This window comes from Erythrolamprus reginae, chromosome 9 (assembly GCF_031021105.1).
Source record: "Erythrolamprus reginae isolate rEryReg1 chromosome 9, rEryReg1.hap1, whole genome shotgun sequence".
NCBI lineage: Eukaryota > Metazoa > Chordata > Lepidosauria > Squamata > Dipsadidae > Erythrolamprus > Erythrolamprus reginae.
Window position 1 is genome coordinate 38471393 of NC_091958.1, and position 13284 is coordinate 38484676.

Below are 13284 nucleotides of genomic sequence, written 5' to 3' on the forward strand. Positions count from 1 at the left end.
CCAGAATTCCTGAGCTGGCACGATTGGCTCAGGAATTCTGGGAGTTGAAGTCCACAAGTCATAGAAGAGCCTACTTTGCCTACCCCGGTCTAGGCCAGTTTGCCATAGCCAACTTACTACGGCCAATTTGTAAAACCTTCATAATTTGAAATCCTTGGGGTCAAGTTACAGGACAGCCGAGTGGATCTTATGAGTCTCATTAAGGCATCCTAAGATGCAGAGCTCAAAAACTAATTTTGTGTTCACTAATAACCTCCCCAGCTCTCTAGCTTAGGAAGAGACAAGAAGCCGCTTCAGGTGTTGTAATAGAAGAGGTGGCTCTGTACCCCACCCCTGCCAGTCCTCTTTGCCTCCCAGTTAATTGTGTTTGCAGTTTCCAAGCTATATCAGTGGCTTCTATTGATTTCTAGAAATGGCCATCTGTTGACAGCTTGAGGCATCCCCATATCATTTGAGCTCAGTGGTAAAAATTGATGTTTATATTGACTGGAGCTTCAGAAATATGACCTTTCAAGAATGGCAGAGCCCAAAAGATTATTGCACCTGGTTTTGATATTCTTGGTTTAATCCTTTCCTCCACACCTTTTCTTTTTGGTAGGAAGTTACTGATCCAGATAAAGGCTACATCGAAGATGACAAAGTCACTTTCGAAGTTTATGTTCAAGCTGATGCGCCTCATGGTGTGGCGTAAGTAGCCTTTGCTCTTTTTTTCTTTCTTGGAGGGTTTTTTTTTTAGTTTTTTGTTTTTTGTTTTCCTTTTCAGACATGAGCTATTTCTAAGAAATGTTGCAATTGCTTTAATTGTGGAATTACGAGAGGGAAAGCTTACATTTTTCTACCTTAAATCTCTTTCACCAAGTCAAAGACCTACGCCTTCTCACCTTCAATCCTTGCCAAATACATTAGTAAACAAGTTTTAACCAACTATTTCTTTCTAAGGAAATGACATAAAATGGAAGAAGGAGGGATTATAATTAGAGGATCTTCCTTCAAGTTGAATTGTTTTCTCGGAAAGACCTCCAAGTTCTAGGAAACATACATGCACATACACACACCTATGTGCAGGAATCCACATACCATCTATGCAAAAAGGCTGTCCAGTGTTTTCCTGAAAGTTTAAGTTTAATTGGATTTGTATGCCGCCCCTCTCCAAGGACTCGGGGCGGCTCACAGCATATATAGGAGATATAACAATACAATAGACCCAATTAATACAATTAAAAAATCTTTAAAAATTCTAAAACACTTTAAAAAACATTCATTAACATTCACCCAATAAATTACGATAAAAACACTCATTGGTCAGGGAGAAGATCTAATGACCCCAGGCCTGGCGACAAAGATGAGTTTTTAAACTCTTTCGGAAGGCAAGGAAGGTGGAGGCAGTGTGAATCTCCAGGGGGAGCTGATCCCAGAGGGTCGGTGGCCCCCATAGAGAAGGCTCTTCCCCTAGGTCCTGCCAGCCAGCATTGGTTGACGGGACCTTGAGGAGACCAACTTTGTGGGACCTCACTGGACGCTGGGATTCATGTAATGATGAAATGTCTCCAACTCCAGAAGGCAGAGGTTTCTCAGCTTGGTCCATCCCTCACAGGGTTCTTTGTTCATCTTGGACAAAAGGACCGCCTTCAGAAAGCAGAGAGTCCCTTATTTAATTGCTTTCAAAATCAAGAAATCAACACTGTTTTGATCCTTCCCAGGGTTTTGGCGAACAGGGACCTGGATGGGGAAAGGGATTCTGTTGTGGCCTGTCGGCCTTTGGCCCCTTCAGCAGCCCAATCAGATGAGGAGCTGAGTCAGGATCAGCATCAAGGCAAACTGAGAGCTCCGAGGGAGAAGAGGGAACAAATCTGTCAGAGAGAGAGAGAGGGAGGGAAGAAGGGAAGAGAAAGAGAGAAAAAGAGAGGAAGGAAGAGAGAAAGAGTGATGGAGGGAGAGAGAGAGGAAGGAAGGAAGGAATGAAGAGAGAGAAAGAAAAAGGCTGAGCCTGTGCCATCTATCAGCCCACAGCAACACCCTCCGTCAATAGCCCCCAGGTCTGGAGGCAGCTGATGAGGAAGAGGAGGAACAGCTGGGTCCAGTGCCTGACCTTTGGATGTCTGCAAGTCTGCAAACCAGGAAGAGTCAGCAAGATTGTTAGCACCTCATTAGGGCTGGAAAAAAAAAGCTTGGAAAAAGCTTATATACATTTGGAATATAAGAGGCACCCAAATTTTGACCCTCTTTTGTGGAGGGGACGGGGACATTGAGTCTTATACTCCAAAAAGACAGTACCCTGTGAAAACTGCAGGCCCCTTAGTGTAGTAGCTTAAGCGATGGATAACCAGGCAAAATAACATCTTATTCTGATCTGGGTCTTATTTTGCCTACATAGCAATCCTCCTCACCACTACAGAAAGTGTCTGTATAGATCAGTGATGGCAAACCTATGGCACAGGTGCCACAGGTAGCACACAAGCCATTGCCCTAGCTCAGCTCCAACATGCATGTGCATGCTGGCCAGTTGATTTTAGGCTCATATAGAGGCTATGGGAGGGCATTTTTGGCTTACAGAGGGCCTCCAATGGAATGGGGGAGGGCATTTCTGCCCTCTCCAGGTTCCAGGGAAGCTTCAAGAGCCTGGGGAGGGTGAAAAACAGGTCTACTGGGCCCACCAGAAGTTGGGAAACGGGCCATTTCTAGCCTCCAGGAGGGGGAGGCTGTTTTCACCTTCCCCAGGCATTGAATTATGGGTGTGGGCACTCGCGCATGCAGTATAGAGCACGCACATGCACTTTGGCACTCATGGGAAAAAAGGTTCGCCATCACTGGTGTAGATAATAATAATTTATAATAATAATAATTTATTAGATTTGTATGCCGCCCCTCTCCGCAGACTCAAATAGTCCTCAACTTGCAATAGTTACTTGGGGACCGTTCAAGATTACATTGGCCCTGAAAAAAGTGACTTGTGACCATTTTTCATTACACTTGTGCCTCTTCCCAGGGCTTTACAGCCCTCTCTAAGTGATTTGCAGATTCAGCCTATCACTCCTAACAATCTGGGTCCTCATTTTACCGACCTCGGAAAGACGAAAGGTTGAGTCAACCTCGAGCCTGGTGAGATTCAAACTGCCAAATTGCAGGCAGTCAACAGAAGTAGCCTGCAGTACTGCATTCTAGCCACTGCACCACCACATCACTTAACAACCATTGCAGCATCTCTAGAGTCACGTGATCAAAATTTAGCTGCTTAGCAGCTAGTTCATATTTATGACGGTGTCCCAGGATCATGTGATCCTTTTTGTGACTTGATGAGTGAAGTCAGAGGAGAGGCCAGATTCATTTTTAACCATGTGACTTAACAACTGCAGTGATTCACTTAACAAATGTTTCACTTAGCAACTTAATTATGTTTCGCTCAATTGTGGCTGTAAGTCAAGGACTAACTGTATTGTAGAATCAGTATAGACTTGTTTGCTTATCATAAATTTGAGCAGTATGGTCAATAATTCAGTTTCGGACAAATCATTTCACAGGCATAGCTTCTAAGCAGCCTTCATTTTTCAGACACATGAGTTTTTCTTTGGAAATTGCTACATCTTTATTTTTAATTTCTCTCTTCGTTATTGTTGCTTTGTTCCAAGTCTTGAAAAGATTTCAGAATTTCAAACGTGTACTATTATCCTCATTGCTTTGTAACAGATGCACGATTTGCTGACAGTTAAATTTGAACCAACTGGATTTCAATGATGAAAACTAAGCTTCTAGCTTGATTTCACTGCGTGCTTGTGTGTGTGTAAAACTTGTGTGAGCCCAATTCTTATATCCCAATTTTTTGAATATTCCAGATGGGATTCCAAGAAGCACACTGGATATGTGGGGCTGAAGAACCAGGGCGCAACTTGCTACATGAACAGTTTGTTACAGACATTATTTTTCACAAACCAACTACGAAAGGTAAATAAATATTTATTCAAAATGGACAGTGGTTTATATGTGTGTGTGCGCACACGTGCATGCGTGTGTTTATAGCATATATGGGTTGCATTGCATGGGCATCCTTCAGTCTCGAAAGACCATGGTATCATGCTCTGGATTTATGGATAAGGATAAATGAACATATATTTATCTTTCTCCTGTGTGTTGCTTGGAGTGTCCAATCATGGGTTAACTTCTTGTCTGTTAGCCAGGGACTGAGTAAGAAATATCCCCCCATGCCTCCTCCTTGGCCTCCACTGACCCAGTTGTTTTACTCAGTCAAGCCTAAAGGGGTGCAAATATATATTTCTCCACTCAATTTTTGAACAACAGGCAGAAATTTCCCTTGGACCTCCAGTTTTTACAGGTTTTACTAATTTTTATTTCTCTGGGAAGGGGTGCGTGCATGGCAAGCTTCTCTGCCACCCTGACATTTGTATTACTGCTGTATGGAAGAAGGCAAGTGTTACTTTCGAGTGTTCATCGCCTCCCTTTGTGTTGAATATGTTTGGGCTCTCGTTGCATTTTGGGGTGCTCGTCCCGGGTTCCGGTGAGGCCCTGTTCCGTTCAAAGAGCTAGTTATCAGTTTCTTGCTCATGTAGTTTAAGGAGTGCAGTGCGAATTTTGAATTTGCATGGAGTGCTTGTCCAGAATTCTGGTGAGGCTCCGGTAATTTGGGGACCTGATGGGACCAGTTAGCTGGGAGTAGGTCGTTGGCTCTCTTGCTTTGTCGGATAGCAAACAATTTTGGCTTGCTTCTTTCCTCCTCTTTCGACCTGCTGGTGTTTTGGAATCTTTCTTGCTAATCTCTGTGTGACACCATCTCGCTCCTGGGTGCAGATTTCCTATTGCAAACTGCACAGATACAACTAGATTGCAGAGCTTACACTCTTTATCTCTCTTTTGTCTTGGTTTGTGACCAGATTTTTGCACAACGGCAGATAGAGCAAAAAAGGGCAAATCAGCTGCTAAAAGTACTCTTTCTAGAGACTTGGATTCCTCCAAGTCTACCCTTAAGGCTCATAGATCTGACAAAGAGACCCCTGGGCAGAGTAGGACTCCAAAGGATCCTTCTAGAAGGGATACTCCCTCAGCTGACAATAAGGATGCTCAGCGGCATCCGAGATCCCTGGGGAAGCATTTTGCAAAAGCATGTCAGCCACCTGCAACTGGTATATCTCTGTCTCCTGTACAGGAAGAGGACCCCGCCCTTGAAGAGGGCTCTCATGGAAATGCTGATTCTATTAGAGCAGTGATGGCTAACCTTTCTTGGTTCACGTGCCAAAGGGTGTGTGGGTGTGGGTGTGCTAGCATGCGTTCACCTATCCACGCCCCCTCTCTCCCCCCACGCATCCGCGCAGGCCTTTCTGAAGCCTGGTAGGTGGAAAAAAATGCCCAAATGGGCAAACCGGAAGTTTGGGGAAATGCACTTCCAGTTTGCTGTTCTGCTGTTTTTTTGCACTCTGGAGGATTCAGTGAAGCTTCCTGAAGCTCCAGAGTGCAAAAAAACAGCACAAAAGGCAAACCGGAAGCTTGGAAAACGCATAGAAACATAGAAGATTGATGGCAGAAAAAGACCTCATTATCTTTCTAGTCCTTCTGTCCTCCAGAGTCCAGACTATACAGATTGAGTTCATTAAGTCTTTCCTGATAAGTTTGATGTTGAAGACCTTCCGCCATTTTTGTAGCTCGTCTTTGGATCCGTTCAATCTTTTTGTAGGTGAGGTCTCCAGAACTGAACACAGTATTCCAAATGTGGTCTCACCAGTGCTCTATATAGCAGGATCACAATATCCCTCTTCCTGCTTGTTATACCTCTAGCTGTGCAGCCAAGCATCCTACTTGCTTTTCCCACCGCCCGACCACACTGTTCACCCATTTTGAGACTGTCAGAAATCACTATCCCTAAATCCTTCTCTTCTGAAGTTTTTGCTAACACAGAACATTAAACTGCAGTTTCCATTGCTTTGACCATTTATCTAGTAAAGCTAAATCATTTACCATATTACAGATGCCTCCAGGAATATCAACCCTATTGCATACTTTAGAGTCATCAGCAAATAGGCAAACCTTCCCTACCAAACCTTCCCCTGTGTTACCCACAAATATATTAAAAAGAATAGGATCCAGAATAATCTGACATGATTTGCCTTCAGTAAAGCCATGCTGGTTTGGGTCCAATAAGTTATTGTTTTTTAAGGTGCTGATTTTAGGCGCACTTCTAGTTTATCCGTTGGGCTGGGTTTTTGCATTCTGCAGCTTCAGGAAGCAAGCCAGAACCCTTCGGTGTGCAAAAAACCAGCACAACGGCAAAGCAGAAGTGCGTTTTGCTGAATTTTCAGTTTGTCCATTGGGGCATTATTATTATTTTTTGCCTCCGGGGCTTCAGAGAAGCTTTTCTGAAACTTTTGAGGACGAATGCGCACTGGAGCTGAAACATGGCAAAGTCTTGCATGCCCTCCAAGATGGCTCTGCATGCCATCACGGTGTTAGAGAATTATCTCCAGGTGTGGCTGCTGAGGCTCCTGTCCTGGAAGCAGCAGTTAGCAGGTCTCCAGCTAGATCTTCGGCAGCATTAGGGATCTTGAATCAGATCCACCTAGCTCAGTGACCAGATGAGCCCCATCTGCTACCTTTACCCCAACTGCAGTGGGCTTTAGGGCAGGGGGATCCCAGGAACTATCTCTGCCCCAGAGATAGATTTGTATGCCGCCCCGAGTGTCTTGGCATATTCAGGTTTCTTCCCAACATGGTCATGGGTCTTCCTGCTCTTCCATTGACAGGAAGCACTCTAGCATTGCAGAGGGGGTTGTGGTAGACATAAGAACATAAGAACCTAAAAAGAGCCAGGCTGAATCAGGCCAAAGCCCATCGAGTCCAGCATTCTGTGTCACACAGTGGCCCACCAAATGTCCATGGGGATCTTGAGCAGAAAGAGAAGGCAAAACTCTCCCTTTCCCTGGACCCCCAACAAATGGTACTCAAGGGATCCTGCCTGCCTCAACCAACATAAAGGCGGCACATGGACATCCGTTTCAATAACCAGGACCTCTCTGAAAATGGGGACCTTATTTCTGACCAGCCTTCCTATTCTGGCCTCTTTAAAGATGGCCTTGTTTAAATCTCTCTTACATAAAGCCAAAATGACATCACGTATAAAGTTAGCTGACACTTCATCAGACCCGGAACTGGGGCTTGATCCCAGAGAGGGTATGTTTTCTGAACCAGTGCTGGAGAAAGAGACTGTCCCAGCACCTAAGACGTTTGTGGACATGATCCAACGTCAGTGGAGTCCACCTGCTTCTCAAAATGCGCCCAGTAACAACGACAAACGGTTCTATAATATGGGGTCAGATCTGGATTATCTTCTCCAGGTCCCAGTAATAGATACTCCAGTAGCCAATCTTGTCTCTTCCTCAGTTCTCCCTGCTGACCTTTCTGAGGGCTTGAAGTTGGAGGATCGCAAAGCTGAGATGGCTGCCTGTAAGGCACACCTGGCTTCGGCCTAGTCCATCCGGGCAATGACGGCAGCTTCATTTTTCAATAGAAACCTAGAAGATTGATGCCAGAAAAAGACCTCCTGGTCCATCTAGTCTGTCCTTATACTATTTCCTGTATTTTATCTTAGGATGGATAGATGTTTATCCCCGGCATGTTTAAATTCAATTGCTGTGGATTTACCAACCACGTCTGCTGGAAGTTTGTTCCAAGCATCTACTGCTCTTTCAGTCAAATCATATTTTCTCACGTTGCTTCTGATCTTTCCCCCAACTAACCTCAGATTGGGCCCCCTTGTTCTTGTGTTCACTTTCCTATTAAAAACACTTCCCTCCTGAACCTTATTTAACCCTTTAAATGTTTCGATCATGTCCCCCCTTTTCCTTCTGTCCTCCAGACTCTACAGACTGAGTTCATGAAGTGTTTCCTGATACGTTTTATGCTTAAAACCTTCCACCATTTTTGTAGCCCGTCTTTGGACCCGTTCAATTTTATCCATATCTTTTTGTAGGTGAGGTCTCCAGAACTGAACACAGTATTCTGTTTTATGGACAGATGTTGATTAGAGTGACTCCTGACAATTCATGTCTATGCCAAGATCTAAACAAACTCCTGGTGGGTGCAGAATTTTCTGCAGAGGCAACTCTTAATGCAGCAAAATTTGCTTCTAGAGCTATTGCAGCCAATGTCACATCCCGCAGGCTCTTGTGGCTTTGCCACTGGCAAGCTGATGTGAAGTCTAAATGACGTTTGGCGGCTGCACCCTTTAAAGAGGGAAATCTTTTTGGAGACTCATTGGATCCTATTCTAGTGGAGAGCAGGGTCAAGAGGACATGTCGTTTTGCCTTCCACATACAGAAGGGCTGATCGTCGTATGACGTCTTATTTCAGGAGACAGCCATTTCACCATACCTGGGTCCTAGTGGTTCCCAATAACAACGCTCCTCCTACCGGGAGTCGAATCACCCCATGGATAGGTCAGTGGGTAGCGACAGAGGTATACAATACTTCCAGAAGAGGAGGTCATTTCGTGGGTCCGGTAACCATCCCTTTCGCAGATCCAAGCGACTCCCACTTATCCAACCCCATTGGTGGTCGGCTAAATCGATTCATAGAAACATAGAAGACTGACGGCAGAAAAAGACCTCATGGTCCATCTAGTCTGCCCTTATACTATTTCCTGTGTTTTATCTTAGGATGGATATATGTTTATCCCAGGCATGTTTAAATTCAGTTACTGTGGATTTATCTACCACGTCTGCTGGAAGTTTGTTCCAAGGATCTACTACTCTTTCAGTGAAATAATATTTCCTCACGTTGCTTTTGATCTTTCCCCCAACTAACTTCAGATTGTGTCCCCTTGTTCTTGTGTTCACTTTCCTATTAAAAACACTTCCCTCCTGAACCTTATTTAACCCTTTAACATATTTAAATGTTTCGATCATGTCCCCCCTTTTCCTTCTGTCCTCCAGACTATACAGATTGAGTTCATTAAGTCTTTCCTGATACGTTTTATGCTTAAGACCTTCCACCATTCTTGTAGCCCGTCTTTGGACCCGTTCAATTTTGTCAATATCTTTTTGTAAGTGAGGTCTCCAGAACTGAACACAGTATTCCAAATGTGGTCTCACCAGCACTCTATATAAGGGGATCACAATCTCCCTCTTCCTGCTTGTTATACCTCTAGCTATCCAGCCAAGCATCCTACTTGCTTTTGCTACCGCCCGACCACACTGCTCACCCATTTTGAGACTGTCAGAAATCACTACCCCTAAATCCTTCTCTTCTGAAGTTTTTGCTAACACAGAACTGCCAATCAATACTCAGATTGAGGATTCCTTTTCCCCAAGTGCATTATTTTACATTTGGAAACATTAAACTGCAGTTTCCATTGCTTTGACCATTTATCCAATAAAGCTATATCATTTACCATATTACAGACCCCTCCAGGAATATCAACCCTATTGCACACTTTAGAGTCATCGGCAAATAGGCAAACCTTCCCTACCAAACCTTCCCCTATGTCACTCAAAAACATATTAAAAAGATTCATCCACCAATGGGAGGTTACTGCATCAGATCCCTCAGTGCTGCAGACAGTAAAGCCAGATCTCACTCTAGAGTTCACCGCCATTCCACCAAGGCGCTTCATTTGCTGCCCAGGATCCACCGCTGAGGCCAAAAGACATTTCACGGGAACTGCTAATCTGAAACCACCAACAGTACATCTATATGCATCCTGGGGCCTCACTCTGATCTTACAGGCCCTTATTGGACCACCATTTGAGTTGTTGCATTCTACTGGTATCTGATTGCTAACCCTTAAGGTAGTCTTCCTGGTGGCTATCACTTCTGCCAGGAGGATTTTGGAGCTAGCAGCACTATCGGTTCATTCTGATTTGTGCATTTTTCACTCCAATAGAGTGATTTTGAGATTGGGTCCGTCCTTTCTACCGAAAGTCAATTCCTTATTTCATAGGACTCCAGAGCTTGTTCTTCCGGATTTCTGTCCATCCAAGGGAGGAACTCTTGTCATACCTTGAATGTCAGGAGGGCTCTCCTTAGATACATCAAATGGACACCTGCTTTTCGCAGATCTTTATTTGTGTCCTTTCAACCAACATGGATGCAAAGCCTCAACTTCTATGTAGGCCATTGGCCGAAGGCATGTATTGTGAAGGCTTATGAAATCAAAGCTGTTCCTTTGCTGGGCCGTATTACTGCTTAACATGAATGGGCCACGTAGGCATCCATTGAAGATACTTGCAGGGCGGCGACCTGGACAACTGTTTGTTGGGCATTATAGATTGTATTCCTTTGCTTTGGCAGAGGCTTCGTTTGGTAGGAGAGTTCTACAGAGGATTCACTCCACCTCGGGAGCCCTGGACCAGATCTCTTTCCGCCTTTGGGTACATCCCATGCTTGGACTCTCCATGCAGCGCACAGGAGAATGAACGTTGTCTTACCTGAATGTTCCTTCTATGTGCACTGCAGGAGTGGCCAACCTATCCTGTGGCTGGTTCTGGTCCAGGATATGGACATTAGGTTTCCATTTGGCTACCTGCAAGTCTACATCTTCGTAAAACAATTGGCTACACCTGCTTGGACACTCCTGCAGCGCACATAGAAGGAATGTTCAGGTAAGACAACGCTCTCTCTTCCCCCCCCCCATCTTTCCTACTGTACACACACACTTTTGAGAGAAGGCGTCAAAATGTCATTTTTAATATATGTACACAAAAAATGGGACAATAAAGATGATCTGAACCTTTATCATTAAAGACTTTTAGTGCTGGCCAATATCGGTATATTTTGCATTGGGGAAGAAAACATTAGGGCCACTCCCCTGGGTTTATTTCCTGTGTTTGAATTTACCGGTGATAACTTAAGAGATGCCATTTTTGTGATTACCACCCATCGGAATCCTAATTTGCAGCTCCTGTTTGTTTTGTGCTGGAATATTCCCCCCCCCCCTCTTCTGACCAATAGCAATCTCTTTATGTAATGGAGACAGCCCTGCTATTAAAGAGGAGTGTGATTGTGCATAGTCATCATAGATTTAGTCTTGTGACTCGGGCACACCACAGGCAAGGCTTTTCCAGGCCCCGCAGCATTAGCAGCAGGAGCAAAGATAGTGGAGATTCAAATAAGTGAAGGAAAGAAAAGGCCAAGTGCCATTTTATCCTTGATTACCGGTTATAAAACGGTGTCCAGGAGCTGCCCAAGTGCCATTGTCGTCATGAGTTCCCATCTTCCCTATTCAGAAAAAACATGATTAACTGGACTGCTCTGTGCATTTTTGTTCCATTGTGAATTTTGTTGTTAAATTTAAATTAGATTTCTTCCGTGAGCAAAAAGTCTCTTCCAGAGTTTTTCCATGTCAGTGTTTTAAGTTTTCATTGGACTTTACAGAAAGCATAAATTCCGACTGCTGGGAACCGCCATATTTGATGGTAAAAACCTTTATGAGGTGTTATTTTCTGTGAAGAACTCCTGAAAGGGATGTTACAGGTGGTCCTCTACTTACAATTGAGCCCAACATTTCTGTTGCTAAGTGAGATATTTGTTCAGTGAATTTTGCCCCATTTTTATGTCTTTTCTTGCCACCGTTGTTAAGTGAATCATTGCAGCTGTTAAAAAGTTGTTAAAAGTTAGTAACCTGGTTGTTAAGTGAACCCGGCTTCCCCATTGGCTTTGCGTGCCAGGAGGTTGCAAAAGGGCAGTTCCCATGTCCCCAGGACACTGCAACCATCATAAATGTGAGACAGTTGCCTGAATGTTTGAATTTTGATCCCAGGACCATGGAGTTGCCGCAACTGTCACACATGTGGAAAAGGCCATAAGTCACTTTTTCCTGTGTCATCGTAATTTCGAAGGGTCACTAAATGAATGCTTCTCCACTTGCACTGCTTCGGAGAGTCCAACATGGGGGTTAATCTACAGCCTATTGGAAGGGACTGAGTTAAAAATTAGCATAAATAACCGGTCCAACCCCCATGTTGCCCTCTCTGGGTCAGTCTAAAAAACTCAGTCATAGTGGAGGGACTCATGAGTTTTTCCTCCTATGACTCTTGTAGTCTTGTTATTAATTTTAGCTTGTACATTTATTTGACTTTTTACTGTTTTTATTGTTTTTTATTATAAAGCATATTAAGATATTCACTAACATTCCTTTTTTTCTGTTTGTCTTTCAGAAACTGGAGATGATATACTTCGGCAGTTGGGGCCCCTGCTCTGCGGAGTTATGCCCACTTCTCTTCTCCCAGGTCGGAGCCTCTTCCCTGCGAGGGTACAGCTCCAAGGACCGGGTGTCGCCCAGTGAACGAGGTCCCCGGCCTGCGTGGCCATACCTCCGTTCGGAGCGACCATCGGGAGCCGGACACGTCGAAAAGAAGGACGTTTGAATTTCCCGCCGGAAAAAGCCGCGGCTGGGAAACGAGCCGGCGAGCGAAGCGCCGAGCCGGGCAGCCCTGGGAACTGCGATCGCCGTTCGTAACGGCAACAGCAGTGGGCGCGGCCATGGCAATAAAGGCGCCAGGCACAGGGCGCCGCCATATTGAGAGTTAGCTCCGGGCCGCCATTTTGGAGGGTTGACGGACAGCCCGATTACCCCATTAAAACGCCCGGATGTCCTGTCTAGCAGGAAGAGGCGGAACGCAATAGCGGCGGCCATTTTTACTGACCAAAATTGCTCAAACGCAGCTATAATTACCTGTTGGTCTCACGGAGCCTTATAATCATTCTCCACTTGCACTGCTTCGGAGAGTCCAACATGGGTTAATCTACAGCCTATTGGAAGGGACTGAGTTAAAAATTAGCATAAATAACCGGTCCAACCCCCATGTTGCCCTCTCTGGGTCAGTCTAAAAAACTCAGTCATAGTGGAGGGACTCATGAGTTTTTCCTCCTATGACTCTTGTAGTCTTGTTGTTTTAGCTTGTACATTTGCTTAACTTTTTACTGTTTTTATTGTTTTATTATAAAGCATATTAAGATATTCACTAACATAAAATTTTTTTCTGTTTGTCTTTCAGAGACTGGACGATGTATTTCGGCAGTTTGGGCCCCTGGTTCTGCGGAGCTATGCCCACTTCTCTTCACCCAGGTCGGAGCCTCTTCCCTGCGAGGGTACAGCTCCAAGGACCGGGCGTCGCCCAAGGAACGAGGTCCCCGGCCTGCGCGGCCATACCTCTGTTCGGAGCGACCATCGGGAGCAGGACACGACGAAAAGAGGACTTTTGAATTTCCCGCCAGGGAAGAAAAGCCGCGGCTGGGAAACGAGCCGGCGAGCGGAGCGCCGAGCCAGGAAGCCGAGAAAGATCATCG

General features: G+C 44.9%; 1 protein-coding gene across 2 annotated transcripts in view; it reads left to right on the plus strand.

Moving 5' to 3' along the window:
- USP7 (ubiquitin specific peptidase 7) overlaps positions 1 to 13284 on the plus strand; it is a 143159-nt gene that overhangs the window by 76351 nt on the left and 53524 nt on the right. For both annotated transcript variants that reach the window (XM_070760878.1, XM_070760876.1), the window contains exons 5-6: positions 599 to 687; positions 3831 to 3939. In XM_070760878.1, the coding sequence (XP_070616979.1) occupies positions 599 to 687; positions 3831 to 3939 (198 nt within the window). The remainder of the gene's footprint in view (positions 1 to 598; positions 688 to 3830; positions 3940 to 13284) is intronic.